We start from the raw sequence: 24,180 nt of genomic DNA, 5'->3' as shown, positions 1-24,180 counted from the left end.
GAAATCCTTGGGGAAAGTAAACCAAAAGTTTGTGCACCACGAAGCACATTGATGGACAAATGGACAGTATTACTAAGAAAAAAACAATTACATAAAAGATATTGGCAAAACCAATAGGTATGTACATCTCAATGGACTCTTGTGCTGTGAGAGGGAAAGACAGCAATGTCATTTATCTGCTGGTGAAAAACCAGTAGCAGACCAGGCACTCTTCCTGCAGAGTCAACAAAAGCAACTCGAACCGCAGCTGGCACTCCAGCAGGAGAGACTGCTGCAAAGTACACCATCATGGGGCCTTGGGAGTACTGCTGGGCTGGCAGAAGGTGGTTTGGGCCAGCTTAGCTCAGGGCTGATGGAGTTAAAACACACATGCACACCTGGATCTCTGGATGCCTAATGCTGCTGCTGTGGAGGGTTAAAGTTGAGTAGCTTCAGGAAACCTCCCCTCAACAAACGAGGGCCATGCAGCATAGAGAGTGTTGGAGAGTTGAGCTATTTGGTTCTTGTTCTGGCCAGGCTGAGACTGGCTCCATAATGCATCTGGGATGCATTACATTAATGGGTAATGAGTTCATTTACACCCAGGGAACATCACTACCTGTGTGTTCAGAGATGAAAACAGCCTTGGAATGACTTCCACAGGGTGTGCTGCTAGATCTGAAATGGATTGCCACCCCAAGAATTCCTCCATGAGCAACATGATGAAGTGGCATGGAGGGAATGAATTCATGTCAAACGATAGCATTTTGCTACTAGAGGTAAAGAAGAATTATTAGTCCTACACCAGCTTACAGAAGGTCCTCCAGAGAGCAGGGATACTCCAATGATACACAGCTGACATGTAAACTTGCACAAGGGAAGGGATTGTTCACTGGAGCATATACAGGTACGTGCCCATCATATACAGATATGTGTGCCATTTGAGACATGGAGCTGCTCAACAGAGCAGTTAGAGAAATTCCTGTGTAGTAAGTGAGTGGTGTAACGTTGAATTGAGACCAAATGGTCTTAAATTGTGTGGGAACTGAACTGTGAACCAAATGAAAAACCAAGAGAAGTCTGGTAACTACATTGCCAGGATTTTTTAGGGAACAACAACCAAAAAGACTTAAGAAGCTTAGTAAAAAAGCTATCCAGATCCAGCCATCTTTAGGCATCAAAAAAGTTGCTGTATCAGTACACAGATTCTGCAACCCTGAAAGAGAACGTGACTGAGAAGTCTGTGTGGTAATGGGATGGGTCCCCATCAAACTCCAGAACTTAGTTTGGACAAGATCCTGAGAGTAAGGATGTGTGCGCTGCCAAGGACTGATGCTTTAAATGCTTGCAGCAAGTAATATAAATATGGAGGCTCTCAGAGTGCTGGGAAGGAATCAGGCAATTCTACAAAGATCATCTGAGGAGGAAATTATTTGGAGCAGGTGATAGCCTGCAGTTCCCACAGACTCAGACAAAGACATGAGCATGAAGGTCCTGCTTCTAGCAGGGAAATAACCTTGCTCTAATCTGATCCCTTCCTTCTAAGGTTTGAAGAATTTTACTGGCTTTAAGCATCTTTCATCTTTTCTGAGCTGAAGGACATATCTCACAGCTATGCATGTGCTGGTGAAATGAGGAAGAATACAGCTGTATTTACATGTTCTATGCTGGAAGTATGATTTCCCTTAAAATATTAGAAAATAAACCTTTAATTTTGCATATGCCCTCCAATAAATTTACAACAGAAAGAAAATCTGTGGTTTTTTAAAGTGACTTTAACCTGATGTTATTGTTTTCAACATTGTGCTCAACAAAGGCGCTCTTAAGAACTTTTATTGTTATATAGTTTATGTTGTAAATTATTTCCATAGCAATCTGATCGTGTCATATATTCTGGGTTATAACTCAGAGGGAGAGGGGATGGGAAAAGCACAGAATGGAGACTACAGAATAAAACTTGTCCTGATTATTACCTGAATCTTGAGTGTTCTTTTTAGTGCAATTTGTTTAAACAGTGTTTATTTGCAGGCAATGTTGAGGATCCAGCCAGGCTGCACCTGCCTCCCCAGGCATGCTCAAACACAGCCTAGGATTGCACATCTTCAAGGGAGAGCAGGGTGGGGTTCCTTCAAATGACAGAACCTTCTGCAAGGAGGAAGCTTCAAGCTGTAACTTGCAAAATATGTACTGTAAAAATCCAGCCATCAGAACACGGAAGATCTGTGCAGAGACCTGCAACTAATCACGCAAAAACCTGAAAGGAGCTCCTCTTTGTATCAAGCATGTGCAGCATAGTTCTCAAGAAATGCTGTCATCGGTTCTAGCATAAGGAAAGACAGGTACAAAAGAGCATGAGAATTTCTGCACTGCTCCCTGATATTTAAGTGTCACATAAGCCACTAGACTTTCTATCAAGGCTGCTGACTAATGAATCTATCTTAGGCCATGGGTCCTTGTTAGTACAACGTTACTAGATATCCACAGATCACACAACTGATACTGTCCTTGATGCCTGCACCTCTTGCTGCCTCCCCTCCAGCAGAAATGGTGCAGTGAGCACAGCTGAATGAGTACAGTTGGATAAACAGAAAAGTAACTGCTGAAGGGAGGGTGAAGAACTGGGGGTTAGTCAGAAAACCACTCAAAACCACAGTAAATGTTTGTCAAAAATGAGTATATACACTTAGCAAGGTATAGCTCTTGAAAGGCTGCATCTTTTTGATAAGATACACAGCATAATCTTTCATTGCAGGAGATGGGATACCATAAATGTGCCAACTGACCCTTCTTATCAAAGCAGTCTGAATTCTTCAGGAAGAAATTATCTTTACATGTAACCGGGAGTCAAGAATATCAACAATACTTGAGCAAGTAATAAAAAATACTCCAAAATTTTGCTGCAGGAAGAGCTCTTTCAGTTGTTTTAATCTCAAATGTTTTATCCTAAGTCTTTTTATTTTACAGAAATCAGTAATAGACACTGAGAGAGTTCTAAGAGAAAATGTCTAGCATATCAAGTTAGATCAAATAAACTTCCAACACCTACAAGTCAGTGGCCTATATTTTCCAGTAGCAGACCAGATATTCAGGCTTCCCACTCCCTCCCTAATTTTGCCCCTAGCTCTTACATACATCAAACCTACAAAAGTGTGTTGTCCTTACTCCAACAATGTGCCAGTCTGGACATGTTCAAATGAAAACCTGAGCTACACTATGATCTTGTCTCTTGTTGCCATGTGTGCAGTGAAGAGTAAGATTGCCTTAGATAATCCGGAATACAGCAATTCATAGCAACCCTGTCCCGTCTTTGATTTGGACGGGGTGTGCTTTCCATCATAGCCAAAGGGGAGCTCCTACCTCTGACACACAGGTATGCACTCTCCTTCACCCCAGCCCTCTGTATGTTGCATCAGCAAGAACAGAGCAGCAACAGCCTCCAGCCTTGGAGCTATCAGAGTGAAGGACGCATGCACACCACAGGCAACTGGCCTGGCACTGAACGCTGTTGTTCCCAAACACCTGTGTCACACAAGTGCTTTGCAGTTCAGCTGCACAGTTGTTGCAATACCATGCTTTTATTCCAGAGGAAGGGAGACTAGCATTTGAGGCAGCAACCAATGGCCATCGTCTCCCTTGTTCCGATAGGCATTTGCTGTGTGACCCTGGCTCAAACACTTAAGATTGCCCATCTAGAAAATGGATAAACTAATGCCGTAACTTGAGGAGTAGCTTCACGCTTTCCTAGGCACAGCTCTCAAGTATGGTTAGCAAAGTCCCAGGCACCTTTACATAAAAAGCACTTGCTTAAGGAAGGACAAAATGCTGTTTTGGCTTCACACCGACTCGGGGCTGTCCCCCCCGGAGAAGCCCCCTACGCCTCGCCAGTTTGGCAGCCCAGAAACAGAAGCAGGCTGCTAAATCAGTGGTTTGCCTGAGGAGCGAGCGGAGGCTTGCAGCAGCATGGCTGCTTTCTCTGCACATTCCTCTGGTGACGCTGCTTATTACCCAGCATGCAGATAACCCTGAGTCAAGGCTTTGGTATGAGCGGCGCTGCCAGGAGCTGCGTGCTTGGAATAGAGGGTTACAGTTTAAACCGAGGTGAAGCGCCGTCCCCAGCCAGCTGCACCCTGCCTGCCTCTCCTACTCGGCTGGAGTCAGCCACCCCTTCACCTACTTGCAGAAAAGGAGCTTTCCAGTCCCTCCCCTCCACCCCATCGCTCACCCAGGGATCATTCCCATTGAGAAGCTCTCAGTCTAATAGTAATCCCGACGAATTTAGCTGCTGCTAATAAATCCCACCCTCTGCCCCTCCCAACCTGCCTCCATGCAAATCCATTTGTAGGTTACTTGAACAATAGCGGAGCTGTAATCAGCCCTCCCCTCTGGCAGCCTGCAGGGAGGGAGGGGAGGAGGATGATGACAGTGGGGAATTCTGCTCGGCTCCTTGAAGCTGCACAGACATGTTTCATGTCCCCATTCCCAACCCCTGCGCAGAGGCGGGCAGGCAGGAGGGCAGGCGGACAGGCAGGCAATCACATGGCTGTCTAGGTCGGCCCAACCCAGCGGCAACTGCATGCCCTGGCGACCCTCCCCAGCCCAGCCCGGTTTGATTCAGTTCGGTTCAGTCCCTGCCTAAGCTGCCATGCCGCAGCAGTGCCAAGCCGCTCCGCGCTGCGGTGGAGTTGCCAGGCTCGGCTTCCATGATGCAGACTTGAGCGAACGGGTGGCCTGGCACACCCAGTACTGCCGGGAGAGCAGTGCCAGCCAGAGAGACAGACGCGGCTCTCCATTATAGGGTCTTTGGGGACGACAGAAAACCAGAGTCTTTTCGCTGTTAAAAATGATCGTGTAGGAAGGGGGCGTTTTCCTGAAAATAAATTGATATTGGCAGCAGTTCACGTCTTATAGGTTTCTTTGCAAAGGGTCATAAAAGCAGCAGCGAGTGCATATGGCCGAGCAGGGCTACGGAGAGGGGGGAGGGCGAGGAGGGCTGTGAGCGGATGCCAAATCAGCTGAAACCTAAGAAGCTTGACCTTCCTCACCTCCACCCCTGCACCCACCGCCTCCAAAAAAACCTTACAAGGACGCTTCGGGAAGGCAAGGCACAGCAGCGAGGAGAATGCAGCCTCAACACGGCAATAGGCAGGGTTGTGAGGGGGAGAGAGGACACTTCAGGGTAGCTGCGTCCACCTTCGGCAACGCAGACTTACACCAGCATGGTTCATTGCAGTCAGACTTTGGAATCTTGAACCTATCTAGCCCCAAGTAGCTCAGCCAGTCCAACCAGTCACAGACTGTACTGGCCAGACAGACTTCTGGTGAGCATCCTCCCCCTCCCATTCACATGTCTAACTGCTCCCTTCTGCTGTTCGCCCTACAGTTCCCTGAGTGGCTGAAAGAGAGTGGGTTTGCTGTCAGAAACCTGAAATGACATGTAATCTCCCATGTTTCTTCTCATGTAGTTAGGCAAGTCCATTCCCAGGAAGAACTGGATTCCTGCAGAGCCTTCCAGTCAGGGGTGGCAGCATGGGGCTGGGCTACCCTGTGGCAAACACGTGGAGACAGAGATGTTTGTCTGGCTCATCAGAGGAGCCCTGTGGTAGCCTCAGTCAGTGCACACATGCCTAATTCTTCTTTTAAGACATACATCTGGGAAAAGACCTTGTATGCTGTTCTTTTCACACCACACTGTCAGCAGAGACATTCCACTTCCCAAAACTGCATTAGAGATTTTAAGGCAGGGGCTGAAACAGCAAAAGCTTGGTTACATGGCTTTCAGACACTCTGAAGATAAACCCAGCAGTGCATGTTTCTATACAGAAAGGTATAACCATGCCCGCTGCGTTTTCTGGGGGATAGTTGTAAGGACAACTCTATAAGGACAGAGCTATGTTTTGGGTAGAAAATGCGTGCTGTAATGGATTCTGATGGCTGAACGCCAAGGGGCAAGCTGCTCTGCTTCAAGAATAGCCTTACAAGAGTCAGCACTACAGTGACAGTTCAGTACTCTGCTGCAGATCTACAGGATGTGTCACTTTGGCAGAGAAAGAGGCTGCTAATGCACAATGCGATCCATCCTACAATGAATGGACAATGACTGCATACTGAAAAAAAAAAAGAAAAATGGCAAGACCTAGGAAGAAGGAAAGCTGCAAGGCAACTACTGCATAGTAAACTGGGAACCTGAGAGCTCTGAAGACAAAGCCCTTTCCCTTGAGGGGAAGAAAATCTCAGCTCACAAGACACATAAAGAAGCAGACAACCCTTTTTCCAGCGACTGCCGCAGCCCTGCAAAGCTGTGCTGGCAGCCAGCCTATTTGAAGAGATTGCAGTTTCAAAACAATGTTAGTCCTAACTAGTTTGGGGAGGTGAGCATGCTCATATGCACAACATTGCTAAGCAAATAAGAAAGATAACAAGGTTTGTATTAAATTACACCAGTTACCATTGGTAAACTCGAGCTCCTGTTGGAACTGTGTAGTATTTTCCCCAAATGGACATAGCAGCTCTTCACTGCACAAACATATCTATCTCCAACTCACACACAGCTGCCAATGCTTAAAAACAAACATCCAGTGACACACATGTTCTAACCCATTTCTAAGAAAATAGGCTACAAGGCTATTAAAAGAAATGTCAAGAATAATCTAACTGGGAAAAAAACCCCAAAAAACCAAAAAAGCAAAACACAACAACCCTCGCTGGGAAAATAAACCATTTAAATACTTCCCCATTAAAAGAAGGAATGAAAGCACAATAAGTGACCACCTGGACAAATAAATTAACTTACACCATTTATTCAAGCAAACATTGGGCTGTACCTTAAATAACTGGCAAGTGTGGGGGATGGGAGCATTACTGTGAAATACAGAAAGCAGCTGAATCTCTGTACATGAGACTCACTCGGCAGCTCCTTTTCCTCCTCAAAAAAAGGTTACAGCTTGTTTGTCAGCTGTGGACATCTTCAGAAAGATAAAAACCTATGGAGTGGGTTCAAAGAAATGCTGGCTAATATGCCCAGACTGGCTGCTTAATGAGCCAGAGTAAAAGAAAAGGTCACATGGTTAGAAAAAACCTCCATACAACAAACACCCCGTAGCTATGGTTAACTTTAATTAACTGCAGTATTGCAATTCACTTCAAGCTTATTTTCCACCTATGTCTACTGCACCTTACCTTTCCTTTGCCTGCTAAAAATCAAACTGATTAATCTCATAAGTGGGCTTACATTTCAAAAAACAAAAGCTTTTCAAAAACTATCTGAAATTTTAAAAATCCACCAAATGGGTCTCTTTCTAGCTATAACTACTGATTAATGATTTCAAGATTACAGGAGTGGTTCTGTTTATATAAATCAGGGTATTCATGCTTCTGTGATATAATTAAATGTTGAATAGCCAGTAGTTCTTCTCTTTTAATGGCAGTTGCACTCACAAATGAATATTACCTGTTTTTAAGTTTAAACTTGAATTTTAACCATGTATACAATTTTTTTTTCTGCCAGTCATGAGCTTACAATGTTAGTCCCCCTATCTCACAATTTAAAAATAAACTACTGTGTGAGAATTGCATGCTTATAAATAATTGAAAATAGGATCAGTACAAATCCATACTCTAAAAAACATGTAAGTTGTATCCAACAGTTAAATCATAAAGGTTGACTCTAACAATTAACTCAAAACATTCTTTTTTCTGCATTACTTCTTCGATCTATTACATAAGAACAGTATGTTTGGAGACTTTTAAGCACCGATATATCACTTGGCAGAAGAAAAATAAATACATATATATACACACAAAATCATTGTCTGAAATCACAGATATAGTGATGCCAAATACTAAATCTCAAAACATAACAAACCCCACCCCCTTCCCGCACACATTAAACAGCCAGAGTGTGTATCTATACAAGACTGCAAAGATCTGTAGGCACACTAAGCATATAGTCTCAAGGCTTCTACCATCCTTCCATCCTTCCCATCAGCAATACAAACCAAGTATGTATTAAGACCAAGCAGATACCAAATACCATTCAGACTTCCCTTTATAAAACTATGGGGCTTTGGCGGGGGGGATCCTTACTATACAGTAAAACTAAGAGCTCATAACCTATGATACTGTTGCATTTGGAGCAGCTCTGTGTTCTGCTCGTCAAACTGCAAAGAATTTCTGCAGTGTTGCTGGTTTTGTTTCAGGTTTTCCTTTCTTTCCTCCATTTGCCTCACTGGAAAGGACAAAGTTCACATTAGGTTTGTTTGCATTTTCTAGCTAGCATGAGGCCTGTGTATTTACTTTGCCTGTTGATCACTTAACAGGTATTACACTGCTCCCCTATCTCCAGAAAATGCCAATGTCACACAGCATAGATAATTATACAAAGAATCACATATAATCATTGCCAAAAAGAAAGCGTTCACTTCAGTGTTTAAAGGAAGCTTCCTTGCCTACAAACACAATAAAGCCCCTGAACTGTTCATCATTCAAGTTATGAAAAGCCAGTGCCTAAATGGGGTAGCAACTCACCAGCTGCAACACCAACTGTAGAAGCTGTTATTTCTTGCTACCCTTTTTTGTGCTCTGTTCAGCTACAGTCCTGCCTTACCATGAATTTGTGGCTAATGTCAAACTTTGAAAACCACTCTTAAAAATCAACTAAAATTATTAACCACGTGATGCTGGGGCTTTTTTGTGAAAAAAAAAGACTTCATTTTAAATCTCAAGCCTTGTTAAATTGGGCAGGCAATGTACACGTCCTGTATTGCAAACAGCTTGCAGCTGGAGAGCTGGTGGGGGGGAGGAGAAGGGAGGAGGAAATGAGATGCAGGAACAGTAAATAGAAAATGCTTAGTCAGCAACCGTTACTGCAACTTTAAAGGTGAAATGTAAATAGGCACAGTGCCAAGATTTAAGTAAGTTTGATAACACCATCAACATCATCATCTTACTACATATAAGTGAAAATGTGCATACAAGTGCCACAATTATCACAATGAACTGCAGACTCTTGGTATAATGGAGACCTTGAAAAAGGCAACATGGCTTGGGCATACTGCCTAAGCTTAGAGAAAAATAAAACTTGCTACTCAAGAAGTATTAATATCAATTGAATTTATTACAATTTACTAAGCTCCAAGGCACATTACAGTGTTCTGTTAACTACAGAAATGTATAAAGGACAAACAGAGCATGTTTCTCATGTACAGCATTTTGCTCTACTGTTCAAAAGCATCCGTGCATCAATAAAAGCAAAAACAAAAAACACATGAAGATTAAAAACGTTCAGATCAATAGAAACAAACTGAAACATTTTCCTTACAAACTTGCAACAAAAAATACCCTCCCCCCACAGCCACCCCCACCGTTTTTCAACGAAAAAACAAAAACGAAAAAAAAAAAAAAAAAGTGAAAGACTAACACTCAGGGCTTGTAAAACATAAGCTGTCACCATTTTTGTAGCAATTTTTTAGGCATCAACACTGGCCTTGGCAAATTTTTTTTTGTCTTTTGTGTTTTTCTTCTTCTTTCAGAGAAGTGCATACATTTACAAAAATACACACCAGCAGCAGGTAATCGCTAAGGGCTATTAACTTTGTACCTAGCCAACACACTGCCAAAGAAATGAGAACAGGTATTATGTAGTAACCAAACAATATTATATTCTGTTTAACAAAAACCAGCTCTATCCTTCAAATGAAGAAGAGTACATACCTTTGTTTCAAAATATAGAAACATACGACGAAAATAATGTCTATACATAAGACTAACTTTTGCAGTTTGTTATATTCACAATTCTACATCTTCAGGAGTCTGAAGGGATTGGATTTCTTACTCAAGGGTCTCTCTCCTTTTTCACTTTAACGTCCCCAGCTAAAATGGTCGCGATCTCGCCCTGCATAAATGCCCAAGGCACATTGGAACCGACTAGGGGGCATTTCTCTCCACTGGGGCAGTAGACTTCGCCAGTAGCCCCTTGGGCCTTGATGCTCTCTCTGGAACAGGGGAAGCAGAACTTGTGGCTGGGCACAGAGGGGCACTGAACAAAGTGGGTGTCCTCCAAGCGTTCGTGGCAAATGGTGCAGCACAGGGGCCCGCTGTTGGCCATGGGGGAGTCCGGAATGTTTTGGGGGTGCACTTGGTCCATGGCGGGGTGGGTGCTGGGGGGAGGAGGGGCCACTTGCAGGTTCATGTCCCCGTTGCGGGAGGCCAGGCGGCGCTGGCCCGGCACAGAGGCCGGCGACACGGGGCTGCTGCTGTTTCTGCGGGTGGACGTGGTGGAGTGCACCGAGCTGCCGTCCTTGGGCGAGTGGGCATTGCCCAGTGTGTCGGCCACCGACATGAGCGCGGCCATGGGGGACTGTCCGTTCTGGGGGGCGGACTCGGGTGGCGTGGTCCGGTTGGAGTGAGGCCCGAGGGGTGGCGGCGGCGGGGGGCCCCCGCCGTGCACCGCCCCGAAGCCCCCGGCCGACATGGTGAGCTTGAGCGCTTCGCTCTGGCTGGCCATCCACTGCTGCCGCTGCTGCTCGTCGCTGAGCTTCAGAGCCCCCTCTGCCGAGTCCGAGGGCTCTGGAGACGCTTTCCTCTTGCGCATTGCCCCGCCGCCACCGCCGCCGCCGCCGCCGCCAGGTCCCCTAGAGGCGGCGGCCGTGCCCTGCGCCCCGCCGGCCCCGGCCCCCGGCCGCGGGAGACTCACCAGCGCCGTGGGCAGCATGGGGCAGCTGGCGTCCAGGTAGGGCTGCGGGAGCATGTCGGCGCCCACCAGCTCCTTGAAGAAGCGCACAGACTCGGGCAGCAGGTCCCCCAGGAGCCGCCAGTCGCCAGAGCCGTGCTTCTTCTCGTACTCCAGGTACTTGAAGCCCGAGGACAGGCCGCGGCCGAAGTCCTTCATACAGTCCTGGTACATCTGTTTGGCCACACCGGAGGCGCTGGAGAAGACGGTGCCGGAGCCGCTGGGGTACTCGATGAAGAGCTTCAGCTCATAGTCCATGCCCGGCTTGGAGACGGCGTCGAAGGCAAAGACGCGGCCCAGTAGGGCGTGATCCTTCTTGAAGCGCACCTCGTAAGGGGTGCAGCCGGCCAGAGTGAGCAGCGTGTCCCGCACAATCTTGGGCTTGCTGGCCCACTCCTCGGCCCGATTCCGCAAACTCTCGCTGAGCTCGGCCAGCGCCTCCGCGTTACGCTGCTTCTCCTTCAGCTCCCGCTCTTGGTCACTGCTGGACACCGAGCCCGGCCGCTTGCCGCAGGCCTCGGAGGACGAGCCGCCGCCACCCCCAGCGCCGCCGCCGCAGGTGCCCCCTTGGGAAGAGGCGGAGGGAGCGGCAGGACCCCCGCCGCCGCGGCCGCTCAGGCCCCCGTGCGGCGGAGGCAGCGCCACGCCGGAGGCGGCGGGGCCGTTCAGCAGCGTCTGCGGCAGCAGGTTGGGGGGCACGTTCATCTGAGCGCCGGCGGCCCCCGGGGGCAGACCAGACACGAGCCCCCCGTGCGCCCCGCGACGGGAGGAGGAAGAGGAGGAGGAGGAGTTGGGGCTCTGCCGGTTCAGCTCCGGCGGCCCGTCCTCAGGCGGCTTGGGGAAGCCATTGGGCCCCCCCAGCCCGTTGGGCAGGCGGGCGCCATGGCTGCTGCCCAGGCTGCCTGGCGGCGGCGGGTACTCGAAGCGGCTGCGCTGCTCCGCCGCGGCGGCGCTGAGCCCGTAGCGGTCCAGGCTGGACTGGGTCAGCCCTGCCGAGGCCGCCTTGGAGGTGGCATCCACATGGTTGAGCTGCTGCTGGGCCGCCGCCGCCGCCGCTTCTTTGGCGGAGAGCGTCACTGTCTTCACGCCGACCGGCGGCGGGGGGCCCGGGGAGCGACCGTCCTGGAAGCAGCCGTGAGCCCGCTTCAACTGCCGGGCCGTCTCGATCACGAACTCGATGCGGTCGGCGCCCTCGTAATTAACGCAGCCCCGGCAGACGGGCTCCGTGAAGTCCCAGATCATGGCCCAGGGCATGCGGGGCAGATCGCATAGGTAGCATGACTGCCTCCGCGACGAGGACACCTGCGCGGCGGACATGGTGCTGCTGGCTGGGGAGCTGCTGCCGCCGGCGTAGGGGCTGGCTCAGTCTTCCCCCCCGGGCTGCAAGGGGGGGGCGGTGGCTCTCCGTACCTGATCCTGTTGCCCGTTTCAGCAAGGGGGATCGTCTGCTTTTAGTTGGCTCCTGCTGCCGGAGATGTCTGCTTCTACCTGGTGCAGCCGCTGCTGCCCTGGTGGGCTGGGAATCGCTTCCACTGCTCCTCCGGGGGGTTTGCTGGGTGGGGGTCGCCTTCTAGCCGCTTCTGTTTCCCTGCGCTCTCTAGCTCTCCGCTTGCTGCTGCTCCTCCTCCGGGAGGAGGCGGAGGTGCACGGAGGAAGATGGGGGGGGGGGGGGGGGTCACCTTCCACCCGCCACGGCTGCCTCGTGAGCTTGCAGTTCGGTACGTGCTGATCCACGGCCGTAAGCAAGACAGGGGCACACGCGCGGAGCTGTTCGGTCCCGGCAGCGGCGGCTTCCCTGAGCGCCGGCGGAGCTGTGCCAGTCCGGGAGCAGCAGCAGCGGCGGCGGCAGCAGCGTGGCGAGCGGCGCCGCCTGCTCCTCACTCACATCCTCGCCGCTGCTCGCAGTCCGAGCGCGGGGTGCTGCGCGCCGCCGCGTGTGGCTGCGCGCCCCCTCCGCCGCGCCGCGCTCCCCCCGCGCCGCGACGCCCCTCCCCTTCCCCGCGCCGTGCTCCCGGCTCGGCTGCACCCGGGCGGGGCCCCGCGTCACCGCCGAGCGCCCGCGCCCCGCTCCCCTCCCCCCGGCTCCGGCGCGGAGCCCACTTGTTGCGCGGGGCGCGCATGCCCGGCGCGCTGCCCGTGCCCTCCCCGGCGCGGCCGCAGCTGGAGCGCGGCGGGGCGCGGGCAGCCTGCGCTGCCGGCTATGTTTGGAAACTTGAACGCCAGATCGCGCCCTCACCCTCCTTCCCGGCCGCGCTGCCGGCCCCCCGCCGCGGCACCGCGGCCAGGGCGCGCATGCACAGTCGTCGTCGTTGTGGTGGTGGTGGTTTTTTCTTTTTTTTTGGTTGGTTGGTGTTGTTTTTTGGTTTGGGGTTTTTTTTTGGGGGGGAGGGGGTTTGTTTTGTTTTTTTGTTTTGTTTTTTTTCCTGACTGCGCTTTCTAAGTTCAGATGTCTCGCTTTCGGGATTTTGTAAACCCGCGGTTCGCCCCGCTTTGCTTCCGTGACGGCTGCGCGGCTTTCTGCCACCGCGACTGTCGGTGGGATTCCCGTGCGCTCCGGCTGCTGAGGCAAATGGGGGATCCCGCCTTAATATCCGATTTCGTGTTTCTCTTTCAGTGATCTCAGTGACAGAATGACACAGTTTTTGTAAGCCTGTGACTGCATCAGAAGGTCTTCCACTTTTGATTTGTTTAAACCAGCCATGTTTGCCAAGTGTTTAAGGCTGGGCTGGGAAAGATAGTGCTGTGCATTGCTCAAGGGTGTAGGAGAGGCCAGGCAGGTGAGTAATCGCTGTGATCTCATCTCGCTAATGCAAAGGGACATAGGATTTCCCCGGCGTTGTGAGAACACACGGCTTTTTTTTTTTTTTCCCTTTCTTCTATTTCCCCCTTTAAACAGCTAGCTAACATTTGCATAACACTGTTAACAGGCAAATTACTCAAAATAACCTCGGTTCATGCAAATAAGCCGAGAATTCATTTTACTGGGAGGAAAACAAAATAAAACCCCCCAAAGCTTGCCTCCTCCCGCCCGCGATCCCCGAAGTTGCCCGCTCCCCGCCCGGCCCCGCGGCCACGCCGGTGCCCGTACTGGCCAGGAGGGGCTCTGCAGAACCCGCTTTTGCTCTCGTTGCAGTCGGCGGCTGTTTTTGCAAACACCGACATCGCTGCCTGCGTCCAAAGGATAATAAACTGTCACTGCGGGGACGCGGTTCGGCCGGGACCCGGCGCGCTGCGCTGCGGGCGGCCACCGGCATCGCGTCACTGGCGCGCAGCCGGGCGCACGGTGCCCGCGGAGACAGCGCGCAGCGCGGGAGGGCGGGGGCCGGGGGGGAAGCGCCCGCACGCTCGGCGAACGAGGAACATCTCCCAGCTGGGCTGTGTTGGATGGATTTCTTTCTTTCAATACCTCTTCCTGATTCCTTTGTTGCTAGAAACGCCGAACCCCCCGTCCGTTGCAGGTTTCCCTCTGTGCTTTAAAAAGACTTAGTATTTCTATGGCGAGGTGCCACGGCTCCCTTACTCCGGCACGTTCAGCAGCCATGCAGCACCGACGAGGAAAGATACCTTCTATTCTATTAATAACGTTTTGGAACTGACATGACAAAAACCACCTTCCTTTAAATATTTCATTTCATATCACCAATAAGCGTCATTTCCAATTTCAGTTGTCTAAAGCATTTTATATGTGTCTGGTCCTAATCTATACAGCTGCCAAATGAGTTTTATTATATATGTGTGGAATTATTTTATAGGGAAGGCTAAATGAAATGCACACGTTGAAGTTAAAGAAATGGTAGGACAAGATAAAATACAATTAGAAAACAAATTGTGACAAAGTGACTTTTTCAGGGGAAGCTGGTAGAAGCAGTAAGTAGAGATAGAAAAGTATTTGAATTATGTGAATTGCCTGTGTGCAAACTGGCTGAAGAAGATGCGCTGAAGGGGAGTGAATTTCACACTTAGAAATTTCACACATAAACTGCGGACATTACAGAAGCTTCACAGAGGTATGGCAGATGAAAGCTGGTCAAAGTAAAAGTCTTTGCTTCCAGCCACAGTGATTTAGTGATGGCTGCAGGATTTCTACATTAATATGTTTTTACTTGACTAAACAAGCATGTGTTCCCTCTGATTCATACTGGAATGTTAGATCCTTTCCTATCCTTTTACTCCCGCATGATGATCTTCATATGAGGAGCAGAACTGGGCTGTGGTAAAAGGTCAGCCTCTGCTTAAAAAACACGGGTTGAGAGAGCTAAAGCTTTCCCTTCATCCCGCATGTCTGGGAATGCAGAACTGCAGCATATCCTGACTGTATTTCAGTCCCCGGGTTACACAAATCCAACACATGACAAGGCATTCCATGTGCTTGAACTACCCCTCACCCTGGATCCTCACTCTACTGAATCCTCCTTCAAGAAAGCCCTTTTTTGGTAAACTCACCTCACAGGAACAGACTTCTTGGCTCACAAGAGCGGTCTTTATAGTGGGTGTAAATAATAATCACCTTAGATATAATCTAGCCTCAGAAAACCATTTACAGGTGCTGTCAACTCCCTATATAGTTTGTGAATAGAAAAATAGAGAGATTAGCATCTGTGACCCGACCAAACTGCCTTTACTCTTACTTGCAGGATACACAGTTGCGGAAATATGTTTGTCTTTCCATAATGATTAAACTTTGATTTAAACTTTGGTCGTGGGCACGTACTGTACCATTACGCAAGCAGCACTTAAGAATGAAGTGTCAGCATAGCAACAATATGGCCAGCAGCAGCAGTGATCTCTGCAAAGCTGATTGATGAAGAGAACTGCAATGTAAATGCAAATAAATGCCACGCTGTGGCACCTTCACAGGGAACGACTTGTCAGTATCAATCTAATCTGGGTAGGGAAAAATAGATTGAACAGTGGCAATGTAACAAGCTTCCCATCTATGGCAGCGCTGTCTGTCCTTGCGAGGCTAGCAGCAAGCTTTCCTGCTCACCTTCTGCCTTTTTCTGCCATGTGAGTGATGGGACAGGAGCAATCCAGAGCGGTCTTGATGGATTTATACTAAACACGCTTGATGTTTATTTAGCTCTGAAATAATCCAGGAATTAATATTACTTTTGGAGAAGGCAAAGAGGAAGCCCAAACAATGAGTCCATTCAGGTGTCTAATCTGGCTAACTGAAAGAAAGAAGCGAGCAAACAAAAAATAGCGTAAGAATCTCCCAAACAGTAGATTGTTTAGTGAGATGAAGGGGAGTGCAGGGAGGAATGGAGCTGCGGCTGTGAACAATTGCTACCCAGCTACTGCTTTTTGTGCAGGAACACAAGTCAGCACTGTGGATGCAGCATCAGGGATTCTGCAGGGATTGCCCAAAGTTTATGACCTGCCAGTAGTCCCAAGGGACAAGGACTATAATTTTCACAATCAGAAGTGAAATCTACTAATTCTCTCCTTTCAGTCCTAGGATAAATACTGCCATCTCATAATCCCTTTCCCTTTATTCCTATGAGCATCTTTATTTGAAAGTACACACATGCACATATGGGTCTGTGTAACAATAAAATTAAGCAGGTGAAGCATTGATTTAAATGAAAGAATCAAAATGATCATACAAAATACAGTGTGCGGGAGCTGGCCGCTACCTTTCCTAGTACCACCAGCAGGTACAGAAAGCAGAGGATGCAACACACCATGAAGGACGAAGTGACAAAACCCAGGTGGCCTGGCTGCACCCCAGGCACTGCTCCATGCCACTTCCAGACATGAGCTCCCAAAACACGGGGGCTACTGTTGATCTGGATGAAAGAGGAGTACTGTGGATTATCGATCAGCAGTCCAGTGTTAATTATGCAGACTATAGGACAGCCCCAAAGTTTGCAAGCGATAATAATTAGGAGCCCATGATCTCAGCAGCTTGGGAATGAACAGTCTGGTCTGGCTCTGAATGCTCACAGCCTGGGAATATGTTTAACTCTTTCTTGCTCGGTCTACAAAGTTTTGGCACTGATCATTGCAGCCGACACAGCAGCTGGCTCTTCTGCAGACACTCGCCTACAGAAATGGTTCTTTCTTTACTGATCGAAACAGTAGCTACAGCCGGGAAAAAATGCAAGAACGAGAAGGATAGCACACTCCAGAAAGTGTAATTTACATGGATTTACCTCAGAATAGCAAATAAAATCCATCATAATCAAATGACTGGCTTCAAAACAATGCAGAGATTAGCAGTGAACAGAGCACTTGGTGGTAAAGAGAGTGTGTTCAGCAAATCAAAACACAAACACTTCAGGAAGAAGTTGCATAATTTTGTCAAATTAAAAGTTAAACAACATTGTCTTCTGCTAGAAGCTGCCAGGAAGTGTCAAAACACTCAGTTACAAAGAATAGGAGTAGTTACATGTTTCTGTTTATTGTTTCAGTTCTCATCTCATTATAATTCTGGTTTTTTCCTACCATTTTTCAGGTAGTGAGCCTTGCTGACATATAGAGTTCATTGCGTTCCCACCTAAGAACTCTTCTTAACACACATTGCTTAGCAGACATTGCGTCTCCTTTCCTCTGCTTTTCCCGGTCCCATTTCCACGCTGGTGCTGGAGCGCGGAGCCGAGGGCACAGCAGGGCGGGAGCTGCCCTGCCCTGCCCGGCCTGGCCTGGCCCTGCCTTGCCCTGCCCTGTCTTGCCTTTCCCTGCCCTGCCCTGCCCTGCCCTGCCTTGCCTTGCCCTGCCCTGCCCAACCCTGCCTGGCCCTGCCCTGCCTGGCCCCGCCCTGCCTTGCCCCGCCCTGCCCTGCCCTGCCCTGCCCTGCCCTGCCCGACCCTGCCCTGCCCGATCCTGCCCTGCCTTGCCCTGCCCTGCCCTGCCCTGCCCGACCCTGCCCTGCCCTGCCCGGCCCTGTCTTGCCCTGCCCTGCCCTGCCCTGCCTTGCCCTGCCCTGCCCGATCCTGCCCTGCCTTGCCCTGCCCTGCCTTGCCCTGCCCTGCCCTGCCTTGCCCTGCCCTGCCCTACCCTGCCCTGCCCTGCCCTGCCCTGCCCGCAGCCACCGCTGCTCTCCAAGTCCCCCGCCACAGCCCCTCGCTTCTGCCCTGGGAAGCACTGAGGGGTTCCTCTTTGACACCCACCCCACCTGATTTTTCTACAGCTGTCTTTAAGGTTTGAAAACCTGCCTGGGAGCCTAGATTTCCACACATTAACCTTTGCCAAATCTCACAGTGCAAAATAAGACACCTATAATTAATTCTGCTCATTCTGCGAGGGACTAGCGACTGGGCAGAGTGTTTCAGGCTGGGATATGCAGAGCTGGGGCCTCCGCTGTTGTTATTTTTACTTTTTCCTGGACTGTTTTCATCTTACATCCTGTGGACGTAGTAAACAATCAACAACAATGAATCAACTGAATCGGTACATTTTTTAAGGCTATTCCCACTGAGAGCCACTTGCACTTTCGTGACAGTTAAGAATCTGCCAAACATTAGCTTAGTTACCAGCAAGACAGGCTCCTCCCTCCCTTCACCCCATACACAGATTGTTTATCAAAACGTGCTGCCAAGAAAAATATCCCTGCTTTTGGCCTCCACCAGTGATTAATAACACTTGAGAACTGAACAAAACTTTACTGTGTTTTCCAAAAAAATGAGGGAGGTGGGAAAGGGGGGAAGAGAAAATGAAAAAGAGAAAGAAAAAGAAAAAGAAAAAGATACCCTGACACTATCTTAAGTTATTTCACTCACATAACCTCCTTTTCCTTTCTAACTAGGCCATCTGAAAAGACAAAACCCACTTTTTCTCCAAGACCATGTTACAAATGCTGATTAATATTGTTATTGAAAGAAGGATGATATGGACAGAGGATAATGGTGAGAATTGAAGGGGGGTGGGGGCAGTTTCTTTTATTAGCACATATCAAGATGAGCTATGATGAGAAACCAAGAGGAAAAAAAAGATAATTTACTTTCTTTTCAAAGACTGTTGGTAAAATTCCTAAGGGAGACTAAGTGCCAAAATTAACTGTCTTGGTGTATTACTTTTAGACACTACTGCCTGGGTGAATTAAGTCAAATCTTCAAGCAGCAGCCAAAGATAGCTGCAAGCTGAAAAAGAGACTCTACATTTCCTTTTTTAATTTTTTTCCCTTTTTTGTTTTTTTTGGTGAAATTCACAAATTTGTGAAGATTGTCCTTGCTCCAGGGATTTTTCATCTCTCTCTCTCTTTTGCTTCTGGGCTATTTTTACTATTTTATATTCGGCATTATAAATGTGTTTTATAATGGGAAGGCAAGGTAAGGAACAAGCAATTGTCTAGAAAAACAGAAAAGTAAAAACAATTGAGAATACATCCTCACATACCATATGCATTTATGTGTATACATACATGTGAGAGTATATATGTATGTACGTAATATCAGGTATTTTTCTTTACTCTGTTCTTCAAAATACATTAGTTAGTAAAAGATAATAAACAGCTCTTGAACAGTGGGATATAAACTAGTGAAAACAGTTTACTGAAATTAATGACGCTGGATTGAACCAAACCTTCCTCCCTTTGGAATTAGTGCCAGACATAGTTTTCCTGAACCCTGTCCAACTGCCTGAGCGACAGACAATTTTCATTCTATTTGTGCTAAAGGCTTATGACTAGTGCTGGAAAATGAAGCCCTTGCCCTTGATCTCAGTGCAGATTAAAAAAAAAAAAAAAAAAAAAAAAAAAAAGCAGAACGGTGCCAATTTGTTTCCTCTGCCAATAGAAGCCCTTGTGCTTTGGGTAATGCAAAACAATAAAAAGTTCAATGAAAACTCTCCACTGAAAGGAAACCCACCAAGAGCCATGTATCTCTGCTATGCTCATCAGTCAGTTTCCAAGATTGTCACAATGTCATCAAAATGCAGAGGGTAAGGGCAAAAAATAGTTGCCAGCCAGTAACACTGTCTTATTTTTCTGTGTCACATCTCACTGCTATGCATTTGATAATGACTGCTAAAAAATACCCCACTGTAAATAACTACCCTCTCCCTTCTGCTAACACCAATCTCCCCACATTCAGGTACTGCATGTAGATTTAGGGCTGTGCACCCCCTGTTGTCTGAGCTAATTCTGTTTCTAAGGGATGAAATACACATTTGACATACACACCCTGAGTTATAAACAGTGGCTATACCGTAGTGCTGTCAGCCAGTTAATCTCTGATTGCTTTTTCCTGGATTATTAATAAAATTAGAATCCCAAGCAGAAGGCGTTTGCTTTCATTGTACAGTCTGCACTTGTGACATGGTACATGTGGAAAATTTTGAGTGCACTGCAGTGAATGGTCTGGGGGTTAGTTTTTAGCTTCCGCTAAGTACCTGGCAGGCTGCCATGCTGAAGGATTCTGGGAACTGAAAGGCTCCCAAGTACAAACTGCCAGCATTAAGCAGTCCTGACAGCTCTGCTCCTTCCACACTTGGCAGCAGTTCAAAGTGCTCTTTCATTTGAAAGGCTGGAAGGCTGCCATGTGCAATGCAGATTTGCTGTGCCTGCTCTCATAAGGAACTGATAAATGCCGTTGCTGTTGCCATGGGGACAGGAGGCTATCAGAATGGCCTTGTGATCTGCAGCCTCTCAGCTCTGCAGGTTTGGGTTTGGGGGGTTTTTGGGTTTTGGTGGTATTTTTTTGTTGTTGGGTTGTTTTTTTTCCTCTGTGTGTGTGTGCGTGTGTGTGTGTGTTGTTTTTTTTTTCTCTCTGAGATGGTGAAATAAATGTTCTAGGGAAGGTTAACTCTTGAACGACAGGAAGTGCTGATTTGAAAAGACAGGGTGAGCCTCTGTGCGTGGCTCCTCCGAAGTGCTGGGAACAAGATTAACACATACCTGCCAACTGGCCCTAATCGGGAAGGACTAGCCCCAGGGTTTTTTGTTTGGTTGGTTGGTTGGGCTCTTTTGAAGGCCAAGAGGGTGGGAAGGAGGGAGGAAGTGAGAAGGAAAGACCACCTTCTCCCAACTCAGTCCCTTCAGATTTCTCTTCTAGCTCAGGATCTCCCAACATAATTGAAAGGCTATCCTCTTTCTTTCCCTCACTATTCCTACACAGAGTTTTCAGATGATGTGGAAATGAGTTAATCTACCACTGGATGTTGTAGCATGCCTGATATCTTTAGCTCTCATTAACATCAGTGGACAGCTAGCAGGATTAGACCCATTATGTCACTCCACGTGTGTGATTAGTGTGAGTGAAAAGAATGAACATAAAAGAGTGATATAAGACTGCATGTTTAAGAGCAATCTTAGTGATGATGCAAGTCCTGAGAGTGAATCTCAGCTTGTCCTAGTTCTCAAGATTAAAATAAACACACCCCTGAGCTATGCACAGTTTGAGTGTGTGTATAGATGAGTGTGCATATCTACTTCTGTAAAGGTGTAGAGGAGCAGCAAATATTTTAGTCAGAATTTATATTCATTTCCCTACGTTGTCTTTTTTTTCCCCCACATTATTTCTTTCCATCTCTGCTACAGCAATAGATTTATCTCCCCTAAAGACATTTTGCTGCAGTCCAGTAAACTGAATTCTGTTTAACCAAGGCGAAGTCTGAGCATGACATCATAGCAGGGAACAATGGAGTGCATCACTCTCTCCCTGACCATGCAGCAAACTTCAGGGCAGCATTTAAAAAGATCAATATGGGCATGCATCTATGTTTACAGAAACATGTAAAATGCAGTATATGTTCAGATAGTGCCACAAAAACAGGAAAGACAAAGCACTGGGGGAATTTTGTTAACAGCCTGAGAGCTTGGTTTAAACGTGGGGAAAAAAGCCAATCACCCCCCATGTGAACACATTCTCCCTTCTCTAAACATGGGTCTCTGCCTTTCTGAACTGTATACTTGTATATTTCCAATATATCTGAACAGTCTTATATGAAATTAAACATTAAAACAGAATTTCAAGCCATATTCAACAGATAATCTGGTTAACCAGTTTCTGGTTAACCTGTAACTTTTTAAAATAAACACCGCCAGTCTTACTTATTTGATTTTCACTCCACTTTGGTTTTACTTAATTTTTTTTACCACCTTCAGTTTTAAAGCTTTTTGATTGTGAATGTGTTAATCAAAGATTTGAATGAAGAAAGTAGTCATTTGAAAAATATGTAAGAGACAATTTTTAAGGAGTAACAGAGAAATACACACTTTCAGTGTGTGTGTACACACATACCCACACACCCCCTCTACCTTTTCTGAATTCTCTTGTAGCTTAAATTTTCAAGCAAATTAAAGCATATGTGATTCTAAGTTTTGTATCTGACATCAAATCCTGATGGTTAAAACAATCAGCATGTTCAAATCCAGATAAAAGCTACTTGGATACATTTACAAAGCAGTTTCAAAATTACAAACAAGGCTGTATTTTACAAGCCTTTGCACCACAATGAGCTAGGCCAAAGAAAATATTCCTTCTGGATTTCTTGGGATTATTATTAAAAAAAAAAAAGTTAAGTTAACGGTAATATCTTTACCTGACTCTCTCTGGGTTCTTGCCTATGGTTGTCATAGTAATTTGATAATTCTGGCTTGTTCTCGCCACATTCTGTTTATCTCACTGGATTTCCTGATTATTCAGAAAACTCCTTTAAAAAACCCTCCCATCTCTCTCCTTCTGCTCCCATTCTGGCTCAATCCTGTTTTTTTCATTCATTTAGCATAGAGGAATGTGTACTGTTTTGCTACTAATCTGCTGGAGTGAAGTTGCTTGCTCCATTTACCTGAAAATGGAGATAATGAGATAAGCATCCATGCTAAAGCTCTTCTTAAATTATCTTCCATAGTCTATGATAGGGGATAGGGAGGAAATGTGGAAAGGTAATTGCATATAGATTTCTTGTAAAGTACTTGGATCTTAATCCTATAGATATTATTTAGGGTTTAACAGCTGCATTTCTGACAGCAGAAACGTGTATTTAACTGTTGCCTTTTCAAATGTGACAGACACATTTGTACCTAGAGCAAGAGTCAGAATATATTCTCTCTATCTGACAGAGTAGAAGCAATATTTTTATTCAGGGGTTCAGGTGACAATTTATGCCAAAAGAAACAAACTAATCATGCTTTGAATGCACCAGTGAAACTCAAAGAAAAATGCACACAGCTCAGTAATATTTAGCTCGGGTGTGTAGTTACAAAATGTTTATGTCATTGATATGTGCATATTTTAAAAGTACTCGGCAGTGAATTACGTATACAAAATATATATATGTACATATTATAGATGTATATATAATATAGATGTTTGAAGGTACATAAAATAGCTTTTTTGGAGGCTGGTGTTCTTTAGTTCTTCCCCAGACAGTACAGGATTTTGTGATAAAAGTGTGGAGTACCATTTGTGCCTATGGTTACTTTAAATAATTTGCTTGGATATTACATCTCATGTTATTACCTTTCATAGTCCTTGTACATTTAGCCTCTATACTCTTCAAGAAAGGGTATGTATTTTATTTTGCTGGTCAATACCTCATACAACTACAACCTGAAATTGTAAGAATCTCAAAGAATTATTTCAAGGCAAGTAATTCACCATTATTATGATTCATTACTGAAACTATGGTCCAATTTATTACAATTTTGACACACTAATTTCCACTTTACACTGTCTTTACAATGTACCAATGGAATCTACAGTCCCTAAAAAAGTATCTGTATCAAGTAGCAATAAAAGCTACAAATTCTTCTGTGTGGTCTCTTTTGCTTCTTCTTGTCTTTCTTGTATTGTAAAGTACATTTGAGATTTCTTACTATGTCTTTTTGATGGCAACATGCTGTGGAATCTGGTAAACTCAGTAAGCAGTCTGACTGTGACAGTCCCTCTCTCCCAATCCATTGCCATAATTTAGGACATCAGTGACATCATCTGACAGTCTGTGACATCACCCTGTGAATCACAAGACTGGCAAAGGTTGCTGTTGGTGTCACAGGTGGTATTTGTCATGTTCACACTCAATTTTAACTGTGAAAATGCTGTTAATATAACCCCTTGGACCTATAAATTTATTTGGAATTTTTTCAACTGTATAAATCCTATGTACTTACTTTGATTTTCAAATTTTTATTGTCAGTAAAATAAAAATTACATATTTTATCCAATTCCTATGTAATGCAATAAAGCAACAATAAACACCTTTTCTCTTACCTGCTAAAAACCACCTATTTCTGCTACTCAGCAGAAAAGGTTTCAGTAAATCACACATAGACATCTAATGTTAAAATGTTCTTAAATTCCTATGATTATTCATGTATTTCTACAATGTAGACACTGCAGAAAGTCAATAGACCAAACACTATATACTTAGCACAAAAATTATGCCCTCTCTTTTCTGAAAAGAAGACTGAGCAGGGCAATGGCTCTATTTTGCATTCTGCTAACACCTAATTATTTTTATGAAACATATCCTGTAGCATTTATTATTTAAGCAATCATAAATATTTACAAAGAAATTTTAGTCTTGAAAGTAAC

The 24,180-nt window shown here is 46.4% G+C and overlaps 1 protein-coding gene and 1 long non-coding RNA gene across 2 annotated transcripts in view; one reads left to right on the top strand and one right to left on the bottom strand.

The window, feature by feature from the left end:
- Positions 1 to 9,070: 9,070 nt before the first annotated feature.
- Positions 9,071 to 12,638, bottom strand: IRF2BPL (interferon regulatory factor 2 binding protein like). Its single transcript, XM_033063424.1, has one exon. It carries the CDS (start codon positions 12,020 to 12,022, stop codon positions 9,809 to 9,811), a length of 2,214 nt encoding a protein of 737 aa, XP_032919315.1. The 5' UTR covers positions 12,023 to 12,638; the 3' UTR covers positions 9,071 to 9,808.
- A 7,359-nt stretch (positions 12,639 to 19,997) lies between these two features.
- The window catches only part of LOC116998362, a 34,886-nt gene continuing 30,703 nt past the window's right edge, over positions 19,998 to 24,180 (top strand). Inside the window, exon 1 of the long non-coding RNA XR_004418366.1 lies at positions 19,998 to 20,303. This is a non-coding gene — a long non-coding RNA (uncharacterized LOC116998362). The remainder of the gene's footprint in view (positions 20,304 to 24,180) is intronic.

Source organism: Catharus ustulatus, chromosome 6 (genome assembly GCF_009819885.2).
Source record: "Catharus ustulatus isolate bCatUst1 chromosome 6, bCatUst1.pri.v2, whole genome shotgun sequence".
Lineage (NCBI taxonomy): Eukaryota > Metazoa > Chordata > Aves > Passeriformes > Turdidae > Catharus > Catharus ustulatus.
Note: the sequence above shows the minus strand (reverse complement) of the source record. Positions and strands in the feature narration are given on the sequence as shown.

Excerpts from the sequence above, each read along its gene's own strand:
- IRF2BPL (XM_033063424.1), bottom strand. The coding sequence starts at position 12,022 with ATGTCCGCCGCGCAGGTGTCCTCGTCGCGGAGGCAGTCATGCTACCTA.